This window comes from Chelonoidis abingdonii, chromosome 9, assembly GCF_003597395.2.
Source record: "Chelonoidis abingdonii isolate Lonesome George chromosome 9, CheloAbing_2.0, whole genome shotgun sequence".
NCBI lineage: Eukaryota > Metazoa > Chordata > Testudines > Testudinidae > Chelonoidis > Chelonoidis abingdonii.
Window position 1 is genome coordinate 51,006,905 of NC_133777.1, and position 14,869 is coordinate 51,021,773.

Here is a 14,869-nt window from a genome sequence, read left to right on the forward strand (position 1 = left end):
GGAGCAATGCCCACAATGATCCTGTTGTAAGTGCTTGTGTGACAACAGAAGGGAATGTCTTCTTACAGAAACAATTGATACATCAGGAAATACACACACAGCAGAATACTTATAAGAAGTAGCACTAGACGCTGTAACAAACTAAAAAAAAAAATCAAATGTCTAGTCCGCAGCTTGGTCACAGACAATGCTACAAATGTATCCAAGATAAGAAGAAATTTAAAAGACAGTGAAGAGAGTCCCAAGCTAATAACATACGGTTGCAGTGCTCATTTGATGCATCTCCTAGCCAAAGACTTCAGTGTTCCAGAAATAAAGGCTAATGTTGCTGAAATTGCAAAATACTTCAGTAACAACCACTTTGCAGCAGCTGCTCTGAAAAAAGTGGGAGGAACTAAGCTAATTCTCCTGTAAGAGGTGCGATGCAAGTCAGTAGTGGACTGTTTTGAGCAGTATATCAAGAACTGGCCTAATCTGATGACAGTTTTTGAACAAAATCGTGAAAAAAATAGATGGCACTGTCACAGCCAAAGTTCTCCACATTGGGCATAAGAGAAATGTTGAACACATGCTAAGTATTCTGTTTTATTGCTGACACTGTTGAAATTTGGAGGGAACGGAATGAGATCTTAAAAAGAAAAATATGCAATGACAGAGTTAAATTACAAGCATTAAAAAACCAAATGGGACAAGCAATATCTCCAGCTCATTTTCTTGCAAATATTCTCAATACTACTCGGTATTGGGGTCAAACCTTAACTGCTGAAGAAGAGGAGTTGGCTATGACATGGATATCCAGCAATCATCCCTCCATAATGCCAACTATATTAAACTTCAGAGCTAAGGATTAACCATTCAAGAAATATATGTTTGCTAATGATGTTTTAAAGAAAGTCACACCAGTGGACTGGTGGAAATCATTTAAGCACTTGGATTCAGAGACTGTTGAAGTGATAATCTCACTTTTAACAGCAGTAGCTTCTTCTCCCAGTGTAGAAAGATATTTTCTTCCTTTGGAGTAATTCATTCCAAACTGAGAAATCATTTGGGACCTGTAAAAGCAGGAAAGCCAGATTATGAACAAAAAGGAAAATGAAGATGAAGATGACTGAGTTAGCTGCAGAAGCCAATATTTTAAGTTTCTCATGTTGACCTGGCTGACATAGTCAATTTATTTTTTTTTTAAATTTCATTTAACTATTTTACTTAAAAACAATTTTAACAAAAACAAACCTGATTTTAAAAAACTTGAATGTTTAACTAAATTCAAAAAATTATATACTTGTTTTGTTAAAATGTTATATGTTTGCTGTTGAAGAAAAAAATCCAGAATACATAACATTATTGTTTTAGTTAAATAAAACAATTTAAATGTCTGTGTGGTGATGTTCTCCTCCTGATACAGCATGGCAAGAAAATCCTCCAAATATTAATGTTGAATTGGAGATAGTTCATCTCCCAATGACTTCATAAATATCTGCTTCAGTTACCTTTGGTAAATGAAAAATAACCAAACAACCATTCATTTTCTGATATAGCTGTAAAACTAATCTGAAAAGTTTTCAAAATAAATCATTTAAAAATGGTTAGTGTGTACCTTCTAAAAATGAAACCTACATCTATCTCTGAGTTGTGAAGAATATGTATTAAGTTTATAGCAACCAACAAGAATGCACTTTTATGTAGAAATCCATGATTAAATTAAGTCTTGCTGACTAGTCATTTAAATCATGATTTAAATCAAATCCACCCTGCTACTTGGCTGGGAGTGCTCATATTGCCTAGCAATTCTGACAGACTGCTCTGGCTCACCATTGCTGATGCTTCAGCCTGCTCTTACTCTCTAGCCTGTTCCTTTGCCCATGCTATCCAGCCTGTTCCATCTTATATCTTTTCCTGCCTCAGCTGGCTGCCTGGCAGTTCTAACATAGGTCCCTCTCTAGCTGGAGACTGCAAGAAATTTGCAAAGAGGTTACTATAAAGCTATACAGTCCAATTATATTTCCCATAGAAAAACAAGTTTTCTCTACCAAATACCTCTCAAACAAATAAACAAACAGACAAATCCTCTCTACTATAGTGGTTTAGCTACCTTTGTCACTGTGCTTCTCATGGCTTGAGCTTGGGAAAAGAACAAGTATTTGACAGGTCTGTGGTTCCTTTCACCCTCGCCAATCACTAAGCCCTTAGCTTCCTTCCCAAGTACAGTACTTTCCTTTTAATTTGGGGATACTTATCAAGTTTTCCCTGTTATTCCTCTGACCCGAAGAAAATAAAATATTTTAAAGACCAGATCTCTGAGGTGGCTTTTTCTTTTCTTTTTTTTAATTTAGCACTCATTCAGAGGACTAGTTTCAGAGCATTCTAATCAGAACTTACACTCCCTCTATGAGGTCCACTCCTGTCATTGAACAACTCAAAACTACAGACAGCAGCCACCCATAGAAGCCAGTGATCCTCCAGCTAGCTGGACTCCTTCACTTGCCATAGAAGATAAGAAATTTTAGGTGATAAGAGGAAGAAAAAATTATGCTTAGAGTGGAAAAAATGTCTGGAATTTATTACTCTTGACTCTGGGGTTCTAATAAGCTGAACACCCACAATCAAAAGCAAAGGGCCCACTTAGTCTGCAATGGCTTGCTGCTTTGTTACATTCTACAATAAAAATTATCCACACATAAGGTTTCAGCCCAGGGTTATATACGTTTTCCTTGTAATGCTTAGGAAAACCAGTAATAAACTTAAGTGGGCTTTCTAGAGCCCTGCAGGAACCCTTTTGAAAACGGTCACCAAACTGAAGGAAGAAGTAGGGAGAGTTCTCTGGCACTGATGGATTTTAATCACTCTGGACAAAAATACTTATTCTTGAATCCTGGGCCCCATAAATGTACACTTTTTTGCCTTTGTAATGTTTCATATTGTGCTATTACATGTTTTCAAACAAATTTCTGGGGGTGGTTAGGATGAGACATCTTAGGACCCACCTCCAAAGTTTTCTCTCCCGCCACCCCCCATTTCAAATGGCACTTGATAGAATGATACTTGCTGAATACTGTGCTGCATTGTCAATGTGCTGGGGATGTATTTCAGGAATAATACACTTTTAGCAAAGGGGATAATATCAACTTAGGAAAGGGTCAATATAAATTTATTCACCAAGTGGCCAAACACAGTTTTCTTAAATTCTGGCGGGCTGTTAGTTTAGTGATGAGTAGAATCCTTTTCAATATGTATGGTAGGCCTGGTCCTGTGAATTGAAGTAAAAGGGAGCTGTTGGCACTCTTCAACTTACAGGAAAGGGTTTCTTATGTCTTATTGACTTGAAAGTCAGACTCATATCCTAATTTAATTAATCTGCATTTTCCTGGAGAAAATAGTTTACTTGGATGCTCTATTTTGAAACTAGAATGAATAAGAATTGCTTCAGTTGTTGTAAGCTGTGAACTGATTGGTTAGATATCCTAGCAAAAGAGAAAATTTGCATCTTAAAGAACTATGGTCTCATTGAAATTCTTCTCATGTATAATTACAGAAAACTGAATAAAAAAAGAAAAGTTTTAACAGTAAGCAACTGGCAGGCACTGAAACATTTCAAGCATGTTAAAATCAGAGAGAAATGAAGCTTTAGTCTCCTCCTCCTGCATTACGTCTTTATTTGAACAAGTATCGTGTTACTGTTCATTTCTTAAATGGTCTCGGTAGCTTATTTATGCCTGATCCAGATAAATTTTTAGCATATTTGTTGTGGAGAGCTTGTCAGAATGGCTGGCAGCGAAGAGACCCTTAAGAAAAAATTGCAAGATGAAAATGAAATTGCAGAAAGCCACGAAACCAGGTAAAGTAACTTGAGAATCTATACTAACAAACAATATCTTTAGTTCACAAAATTTAAAACTAAGGACCTGATTCTGCTCCTGCGAAAGTCAATGAGAACCATATTCACTCAATGCTAACTTTACTATTTAATGCAGAATGACAAAAGTCCTTTGTTGAAACTAGAAAACAAGAAAACTGTGCCAATGATTCTGAATTGACAATCTCCTTTGCTAATCCATAGACTGTCTGAATTTTATTGCTACTAGCCTTATTCAGTTCAGACTATGTCCTATCCACAGTATCATAGTTGTCAAAATTTTACCAATTCTGTTTTGGAAGTAACGCAGAATGTCCCTTTGTAGTGTGTATTGTGAATTTATTTACAAAAATGGTCAGTTTGCACAGTCTCTGGCTTTTTTATTTTAACACCTGTGTCCAGTGGCATAGTGTTCACTGCATAAGACAGAAACTGTTAAATCCAGAAATGGGTGCAGCAGTGATTGGGGGAAAGCAGTGATCTGAATACTGAAGTGAAGATTTGTAGTTCTACAAAAACTCAAAACATTTCTAAAAAAAAGAGAGTATTGAGTTGAAAAATGGCTTAAAAGTTACTTCAACCTTAGGGCAGCAGTCACTCTCAGCGTAATGTGATTTTTTTTCTCCTTCAGCATACATGTATGTGAAGCGAGGCAAATAGTACTAGTTGTACTGGCAGCCTGCTCAGGGTGAGCAACAGCCAATATCAATTAATTTCAGAATCTTGAAATTAATTGTCTTGATTTTTCCAGTACATGAGAAAGCTTGGTTCCTGATAGACACCTTATTCTAGACTCACACTAAGCATTGACAAATCATTATCAGCACCTTAAAACTTTGTTTAAATAAGATCCATTTGTATTTCCCTTTTAAGATTTATTTTTCCTCCCACCCCTTAAGTTCTTGTTTCTTTTTCATCTAGAATACATGACTGCTAATATTTCTAGAGGCAGAAGTAGTGGTTCTCTCTATTTCACACTTGATATCGGAGTACCTTCTGTGGTAACTTAATGTAACTTGTGTTTTTAAATTTGTATATAAGTGAGTAGGGTAGAATCCTGGTTCTGTTGAAGTCCATGAAAGTTTTGGCATTGACTTAATAGGGACAGAATTTCACACCAATCTGCCATGGCAACAAGCACTTGATTAAATATAATTTGAAGGAAATTCAGGTTAGGAACCTATCAATGGACTTAAATATTCCAAGCTGGCATTAGACGTATCACATGAGGGACTTAGTCTCAAGGGTGGATGAAATCACTATCCAGCCACAACATTCTCAATATGCTTCTTATTAGCCAACTTGTTGGTGCAATGCATTTAATGTTTAACATGAAATAAGATTTTAAAGACATTTTGCAAAAAGGCTATCTTTACTACATTCAAAATATTTACCCATGTTCCATCAAGATGCAGAGGACTTGGGATTCAAGATAAACTATAGGTTCAGGTCTATTACAAATGTACCAAATGAATGGCACAAAATCCAGGAAATATAACTCAGTGCATAAAAACATAAGAATGGTCATCCTGTGTGAGACCAGTGGTCTGGCTAGCCCAATATCCTGTCTTCAATGCCAGATGCTTCAGAAAGAATGAACAGAACAGGTCAATTGTTGAGTGATCCATACCCTGTCATCAGGTGCCGACTTCTGGCAATGGAAAGCAACTCAGTACATTGCATTGTAAAAAACAAAACAAAACAAAAATCTTCCCCACAATCAATAGTTTAGTCTAACAGTTCTAAAAATTCAATTATGATTCAGATAGTCAGCTGCAGAAATTCATAGCTAACTGCTAGACAAAGGTATATAATTCTATGTGAAATTCCCAGATCAAAAATTTCAGTAAAATGGAAATAAGTTTGTATAATTAATTTGGTAAAAGAATCTTTATTAGAGCCCTGCACTGAAAATCTTCTGACTTTTTGACCATTTAATGAGGTTAAACTCAACTCCCAAGTTTCTGGAAATAGGAAATACACAATTAAGACAGTCCAGAAAACCTTAACTGGGCACCTGTACCATTTTCATGTATCTTTGATTTATATAATAGCAGCTGGGAATATTCTGAATCCCTCCTATTCCACTCTATGAGAAGTCCATATTTATTGGGGTAGACATATTACATTTCCTATACTTTTCTGGTTTGAATGTGGACTTTTGGAAATATCCAGACTGTGACTGTGGATAAACTTAAACTAGACCTTTCCCATCTTGCCTGTTTAGATGAATGAGCCCTGATTTTGGATTTTGTTCTGTATTCAGCAATGCAGTTAAGTTCAAGTTTAACATTATAGTCAATGGGACATAAGTACATACTTAAATTTAAGTGTATGTTTAAGTGCTTTGCTGAACTGGGGCCTCTGTGAGTGTCTACAGAGTGGATGGGGATATGGGTGAATATATGATTCTCTGAGAGTGTTATGATGTGTGACTAACAGGATGCAGTATTGCCAGCTCTTGTGATTTTTGTCACAACTCTAGCAATTTTGGGGTGATTTTTTCATGTGAAAACATGAGGAAAGGTTGCTAACTCATGAATTTTCATGTATTCAAAATGGCTACCATCTCCTTACTGTCAATGGGGCTGAAGCCAGCAAGATTGCCACCATTCCCCTGCAGTTTATCAGCTTGTAGAAGTGAGGCTGCCCTTAATAAAGCTGTCTGTCAGCTCTCCCTGTTTTCAATGAGATTGAAGCTATGCTTACAGGCAAAATGGCTGTCACTGTACAGTTTAGGGGGTTAGATGGGATATGGACTCTGAGGAGGCACAGAGCCCCTGAAAGGTAAATGAAGAGATTGAGGGGAAGGGATCAGTAGGGGGAGCAGGAGGCAGATTTAGGGGTTGCAGCAACATGATGCAGGGGGATGTGAGGCAGGAGGGAAGCTGAGAAGTTGTGGTGCAGAGAATGATGAAGTGAGAAATAGAGGGGATTGGATGCCAGCTCCCATACCATGGGGGTGGAGGCGGGTAAGGGGAGTCCCCTCCGAGCAGCCAGGGGAAGGCAGCATTGCCAACTCTTGCAAATTGATCACAAGTAATGGGATTTTAGTGACTTTTAGTACACTGGCACCAAGATCTCTGCCTGCAGTAGAACAGGAGCAGACAGACTGATCCATCTCTTGGATGGGAAAATTGCATATAAGAAAAGACAGCAAGGGCATCCTAAGAATTTTATGTCAGGTTTATTAATTTTAGTTCACCAGTCTCTGTTTTTTGACTTGTTACTATGATTTCATGGGGAAATTTGAAACTTAATTTAAGAGAAGATTGTGAAATGAGTGACATTTACTAGAAGTTTGTTGCATCCCACTAAAGACAATGGACTATTCCAACTATTATTAGTCATTACCTCTTTTCCTGTCTGGTCAGAGCAGAAGGGAATAATTACTACTGTTACTATTACTGTAATGAGGCTCTTCTGGAATACATATCTCTCTCTCTTTCTCCAGACTCTCTGGAAGTATGTGTAATAATTATTAGTAATTAATAATGGCATGCCTCCCAACAGTCCTGGGTTCCATGGGACTGTCCCACTTTGACCCACTAAACCCCATGTCCTAGTTGAAGTAGATCCTTTCCTGCATTCAGTGGCACCCACAGCCGTACATATGATGGTATCATTGGCAGAGGCAGAGCTAGAGAGGGCAGTGGTTTCAGCTGCTCCTGGGCATGTTCAATGGTTGCAGGGAGCTCAGAGATGGGAAGTGACATTGCACCTGCGTGGGCTGGAAAGTGGAGGCTGAGTGTGGCACGGACATGGTAAAAGAGGCACTGGAGCCAGGGGCTGCAGTGCAGATGGGCCCACAGGGACTGACAGTGACCAAATCCTGCTTATCTGTTGGAAAGGTTGGGAGGTATGTAATATAAGCACAAACCACACTGAAGACATTTTCTTAACATAGTGTTCATATTATTACTGTACTAATTATTTATTTTGCTATTATTTTCTGTAAAGTCCATTACTGTAACCACTACAGGCTTAAAATAAAGTGATGAAAACACCACAAATATGAATTCCACAACATTTTATTATAACAACAGCCTCACCTTTCCTATAAAAATGAAATTGGACTTTATATTTCCTCTGCCATCCACTAAACATAAGTGTAAAACTCTAGATGATAATTTATGTGCTCATGTGGCCAGGTAGATTTACTTTACCATCAAAGGTAATTTTGTTAATATGGACCATTTTCAGGCTAATGCCTTCTTGTATCAAGGATAATATGTATTCAGAAAATATTATACATTCTCTTAAGGGCAAACTATACATTAACCTTTTGCACTGACGAGTAATATTGATAACCTATTCATGGGCCTTCAATTGGATTGTCTTCTTGAATCTTAATGTAGCTAAAACAGGAATTTCTCTCTTAATTTATATTTTGTCAAAAAATAAAAATAAGAGGTTTGTGACTTGTGTAAATAGCCATACTATAGATTACTCATAAAATCTGTGCTTTTTGCAAATTATAGATAAAGACTTGTTCAGTCTTTGCATACTTTTACTCAACAGATGTCAGGGATATTGATACATATGCAAAGAGATTTTTTTCACATTGGTCAATAGATGTATATTAAAGGAGATGGATCAAGAGAAAAAGATGCTGATCTGTGACTTTTTATATTACCCTTGGACTTTGTGTGGGCAGTTCAACCCTCTCAAATTTTGTTTTCATTTTGGCAAAGGGAAGTTTTGCTTGGTCTATGCTGATTTTCTGTTAAAAGGGTATTGGTGACACTGGAGTTTCAAGGACTGGAGATAGTCATTTGAAATACTTGAGATAGATATGCTTCTGTGGTGGTGTTTATAAATAAACTGGCATAGTGCTTTTGATCCGATCAAATCCATATACATGGGCTTGAGTTTGGGCAGCTAAATTATATACATAGCCATGTGTATGCTGGACACAGGGTTCTAGGCTGATATGATATCTAGAACCAGAACTCTGATATTAAGGAAGATGAAAAAGTGCAGAATTTATGGAGGGAAAAATACATTCTGTGACATGTTTTTGAGTCTGGAAGCTGGACTGGAGTTACCTGAACAAGGATGGGGAAGAGAGAAAAAGTAGAATGAATTCTATCCAACTCAGCCTCATTGTACTCTCTACAAATGGCATACAGAAGTGGTTACTAGAAAGTTTCCAATGGAGAGCTGGATTTCTGCTGTATAGGTCAGAAAGAAGCAAGCTAGTCTATTCCAAGATCATTCTAGGGTTGTGTCATACACTGTATCTGCTGAGTAAAGCCTTTTTTGACTAAAAAGCTTGATATATTATTCCTACTTCTCCATGCTCTCATATAGTTTTTAATCATATGCTAAATTTATCTGTTTACCAAACTAAAATGAAAAAAGTCAACTGATTCTTGATTATATTTAGTCACTACAAAAGAGATTTTGGTCCTTTTCTTGCAAGTCAAGATAGCCATTTCCACTTCAGGAAAGGCTATTGTTGGCAGCAGGAGTGTAGATTTGGAGAGTATGTAGAGGTGTTGTCCCCCCCAACTATATACAATGATTTTTTTCAATAGTTTACAGTTCAGATTTAAAAAAAACCCATTTTCTATGCACCTGTAATTCCTAATGTGAGGTAGAGCCCTGCAGTGGGACTGGGATCCCATGGATCTTGCAGGACCCGCTGCCATAATTGCAGGAGCAAGATAAAAATTCAAGAATCAATCCGGGACTGGGTGGGAGTGGGCTTCAAAATATAATCCTCCCATGCCACAAACACATGAACACCCCAGCCAGCAGTCACCACTTTCTAGCCGCCCAGCTCTGAATTTCTGCTGGCGGCAGCACTGCCTTCAGAGGGGGGTGGCTGGGGAGCAGTGGCTCCTGCCTCCCCCTCAAATATAGAAGTCAAACTGTGCCTATGATTAGCAGCCACCCTTTTATAAAAACTATCAGCTACCTGTGAACTTTAGTAGGCAGTAATCTTTTTTAATTGTATTTTGTTCTTTAAGCTTAATGTGGCTTTTACATTACATTAGTAGTTTGAGAAAGTTTGGTTCAGTATTTATGAAAAACAAGTTTGCACAGTCAGTGGTAAATACTCCTCCTCCTAGCTTGTAAATCAGCTGAGCCTGTTGGCAGTTAGGATTAGTAGGGGTGGCTCTTTGGACTCGTGCAAATGTGCGAGAAGCCTATTTAGTATAACTCTGTCTCCTCCGTAGAATCTAGCCTGGATTTCTTATCATTTATTTATCTTGTGGCCAATATGTGGGTTTCCTCCATTACATTTTGATGTTGCACTCCATATGTTTTATAGAAATACGCTTATGAATGTGAATATGATGTAACTGGAATATGCTTTATACAGAAGGTCTCTTGTAAGGTATCATAACAAAGGTTATAACCTACTGAATATGTTTGTATGTACGTATCATTCTTGTATCTGAAGCTAAAAATATGAAGTCCTAACTCTGAGGTCCTATTGTAATTATCGAAGGGTGAGCTATTAATGGTGGTTTAGAATCTTGATGGCTCCCATTGACTAGGACAATAGATTGTAAATGGCTCTGTTTACTTACAAACCTTCCTGTGTACGCGTGGGCCAGTCCAGGAAGAATGGAAGCTGGGGTCTCACAGGATATGTGATCATGTCACCTGATCCTGGAATCCATCATAAATCTAGAACTCTTCCATTTAAAAGCAGGGGTGGGGACCCAGAGAGACAAAAGATTCCCACCTTGTGCCAAAGCTATAAAAAAGGAGTGAAGCAGGACAGATGTGGCTGCCAATCATGAGAACACCCCTGCTTTCCACCTAAAATGTCTGCTGGAAATAACAAGGACTGTACCAGGGGAAAGGATTGGGCCCAGACTAGGAAGGAGTTTAGTCTGTGAAAGAAGCTTATTGGAACATTTCTGAGGGTGAGATATCTGTAATTAGTTTCCTAATGTATTTGGCTTAGACTTGAGTGTTTTTGGTTTATTTTGCTTGGCAACTTACTTTGTTCTGTCTGTTTATTACTTGAAACCACTTAAATCCTACATTTTATACTTAATAAAATCACTTTTGTTTATTAATGAACCCAGAGTAAGTGATTAATACCTGGGGGAGCAAACAGCTGTGCATATCTCTCTATCAGTGTTATAGAGGGTGGACAATTTATGAGTTTATTCTGAATAAGCTTTATACAGAGTAAAATGGATTTATTTGGGGTTTGGATCCCATTGGGAACTGGACATCCGTGTGCTGGAGCTAGGTGAGCTGCTGAGCTGTTTTCATTTAAAGCCTACAGCTTTGCGGGCGTGGACCAGACATGGGTCTGTGTTGCAGCAGGCTAGCATGTTTGATTCAACAAGGCAGGGTTCTGAAGTCCCAGGCTAGCAAGGAAAACGGGCTCGGGGTGATCTCAGCACATCAGGTGACAGTTCCAAGGGGATCTCTGTGACTGAACCCATCACAACATTATGTCCACTGAGTTCAGTCATTGGCACAAGTGGGTGCAGTCACAGCTCTCCACGTCCTGAGAGTGTATTCTCTGGTACCATAACCCATTTTAGTGACGTGGAGTCACAGATTTCTATATATCCAGTGATGAGACATAAATAAGAGGTTATACAACTTGGCAGCCTCAGTGTCATATTCTCATCTCACATTAATGTAAAGCTAGGGTGACTCTGCTGTCTTGAGTGTTTAGAATTCTTATGGAAAACTTGTGGTCTTTAAACCACAGTCCTTGCAGGAGGGGCTAACATTACAACAGGAATTACCAAGAAGAATTCAAGATGATTTAGCCACATTTCCTCCTGGAATTGCACCTTGCACTACTTGTACCTTCATAGGGATGGGCACAATTGAACCCTTAATATTATCTAAAAGACTCCAACATGTTTGCGTATTTATTTAATGTATCTAAGGGTTCAATCCTGCCTCAGTGGCAGTTGAGAATGTTTGGTGAATAGTAAATTCACCGAAAAATGCATTGTTACAGGGTGGAACTGGCCTTTTGACTCATCAGCTGCTTCCCAGTTGGGTTTCAAGGGATAGCATCTGAGCCATAAAAATGGGGAAAGACTGAGACAGTAGAGGGTTCAGTCTGGAGAAGAGCAGGTGAGAGCTTCATGGGGGTGAGAGATTGGCAAGTGAGAGCCGGGAGACTATAAAAAGAAGCTGCAGGAGGCTCCTGGGGGAAAGCTGAAGGTAGAAGAGCAGCAGAGGGGTTTGCTGGCTGGTACCTCTTAACCAGAGGCTGGCCAACCGGGGCTGGAGATGGCTGAAGGCCAGAGAGCAGCAGAGGAAGTTGCCTGCTGACGTCTAAGCTGGAGAGCCAAAGCTGAGGGCCAGAGAAGGCTGATGTCAGAGAGAACAGTGAAGGGATTTATCCACTGATCAGGAGCAGCTCCAGGCCCCAGCATGCCAAGCATGTGCTTGGGGCGGCAAGCCACGGGGGGCGCTCTGCCGGTCACCGCAAGGTCGGCAGGCAGGCTGCCTTCAGCGGCTTGCCTGCGGAGGCTCCTCTGGTCCCGTGGCTTTGGCGGACCTCCCGCAGACGTGCCTGCGGAGGGTCCGCTGGTCCCACGGCTTCGGACCTCCCGCAGGCACGCCTGCCTGCCGTGCTTGGGGGCAAAATCCCTAGAGCCACCCCTGCCACTGATGTCTCCATGCGGGAGAGCTGAAGGCCAGGAAGGGTGAGGGATGCTCCCCTGGTGAGGATAAGCTCCAGAAGAGAGGCTGTGGTGGTTCCTGCTGAGAAAAGCAGAGTTGCAATACATCTCGAAGGGCTGAGGTGGCTGTCCTGGTCATAGGTCCTGGAACTAAGGGTGCGAGGGGTGCTGCTGCACTCCCTGGCTTGAAGTGGTTCCATTATATACAGAGTTTACTGTTTGGTTTAATGGCTTTCAGTATCCCACTTATAAAAATTGTTTCAGCACTCGTGGTCCTGGCTGAAAGATAGGAGAGGACTGAAGAAGAGCCCACCTGTGGTGGAGGATGCTGGAGCATGCTAGATGCTTTGTCCAGGGCTGGCTTCACAAGTGGGTGACTGTCCTTGGCACCATGGTCATGGAGTGCCATGGTCCAGGGGCAAGATTGGGGTGGACTTCAGTTGCAAGACTGTGGAAGAGAGCTTAGGGCAATGGGGCAAAGGAAGCAGTGAGGCCTGGGGGCAGTAGAGGGTTGGGGAGCCTGAGAAGGCAGTGGGGTGAGTGGGGGATGGGTGGAGAGCCCACAGAGCTTAATTTATTCCAGGGCTTGCCAGGGCTGAGCCCTGGCATCTCTATGCTTGGCAGTTAGCCCCAGCACCTCTGGGCGTGCCGTGTCAGTTACACATCACTCAGCGGCCAGAGGAACTTCTCGAGCCTCGGGATCTCTTGCTTGAATCCTGGCACCTCTTGCATTACAAATTAAGCACTCGGATCCAGGGAGGCATCTTGGGCCAGGGGGGATGAGTGGGGAGCAGGGATGATGTGTGGAATGGGTGGGCGGGCCAGGGGAGGCAGCAGGTCCAGGGACAATTGGTGTGGGACTGGAGGAGGCAGCAGGGGTTGAAGGCAATGGGGGGATGGATGGAGAGGATGAGTGGGGAGCCTAGGGAGGCAACAGGGGCAGGGTGGGTGGGGAATCTGGGGAGGTAGTGGGGGTTAGGGGCTATGGGAGTGAGCTGGGTGAGGACTCTAGGGAGGCAGAGGTGGCTGATACACCAAAATGCAAGATCACCCAGGATGCCATTTTTTCTGAAGCCAGCCCTTTCTTTGAAAATAGTGTAAAGATTGTGGGATTTTACGGACTGCATAAACTGGGTGTGAGAAATAAGAACATAAGAACGGCCGTACCGGGTCAGACCAAAGGTCCATCTAGCCCAGTATCTGTCTATCGACAGTGGCCAATGCCAGGTGCCCCAGAGGGAGTGAAGCTAACAGGCAAAGATCAAGTGATCTTTCTCCTGCCATCCATCTCCATCCTCTGATGAACAGAGGCCAGGGACACAATTCTTTACCCTTCCTGGCTAATAGCCATTTATGAACTTAGCCACCATGAATTTATCCAGTTCCTTTTAACATTGTTATAGTCCCAGCCTTCACAACCTCCTCAGGTATGGAGTTCCACAAGCTGACTGTGCGCTGTGTGAAGAAGAACTTCCTTTTATTTGTTTTAAACCTGCTGCCTATTAATTTCATTTGGTGACCCTAGTTCTTGTATATGGGAAATAGTAAATAACTTTCCTTATCCACTTTCCCACATCACTCATGATTTTATATACCTCTATCATATCCCCCTTTAGTCTCCTCTTTTCCAAGCTGAAGAGGCCTAGCCTCTTAATCTTTCCTCATATGGGACCCTCTCAAACCCCAATCATTTAGTTGCCTTTTCGAACCTTTTCTAGTGCTAGAATATCTTTTTTTGAGGTGAGGAGACCACAATCCACTGTACACAGTATTCGAGATGTGGGCGTACCATGGATTTATGTAAGGCAATAATATATTCTCAGTCTTATTCTCTATCCCCTTTTTAATGATTCCTAACATCCTGTTTGCTTTTTTGACCGCCTCTGCGCACTGTGTGGACATCTTCAGAGAACTATCCACGATGACGCCAAGATCTTTTTCCTGACTCGTTGTAGCTAAATTAGCCCCCATCATATTGTATGTATAATCGGGGTTATTTTTTCCAATGTGCATTACTTTACATTTATCCACATTAAATTTCATTTGCCATTTTGTTGCCCAGTCACTTAGTTTTGTGAGACTATGGACTATGTGTGGGACTTTTAGTAATAAACTAGTCCCAAATAGGGGAAGTACTGAGGCAAGGGAGCTGTTGTGGAGTTACTAGGGACTCTGAAGAAAAGGGAACTAATGCTGTCCCTTGTTCTGCCACAAGAGGGCACTTCAGGCAGGCCTGCCTTATTACATGCATTTTGGGGGGCATTGAAACTTATCTGCATTTTGGGTCAAATTTGGCAAATATTTTTGGCTGAAAAAAACTGGGAAGAAAAATTTCAGAAATGTCAAAAGGTTGTTTCCAAAATTTTTCTAAATAAACTGCTTTGACAATGTT

General features: G+C 40.7%; 1 protein-coding gene across 1 annotated transcript in view; it reads left to right on the top strand.

Annotated features, from left to right (window-relative positions):
- The first annotated feature begins 3,587 nt into the window (after positions 1-3,587).
- The window catches only part of ACSBG1 (acyl-CoA synthetase bubblegum family member 1), a 74,113-nt gene continuing 62,831 nt past the window's right edge, over positions 3,588-14,869 (top strand). The window contains 1 exon segment of the mRNA XM_075069062.1: positions 3,588-3,835. Coding sequence (XP_074925163.1) covers positions 3,690-3,835 — 146 coding nt within the window. The 5' untranslated portion in view covers positions 3,588-3,689.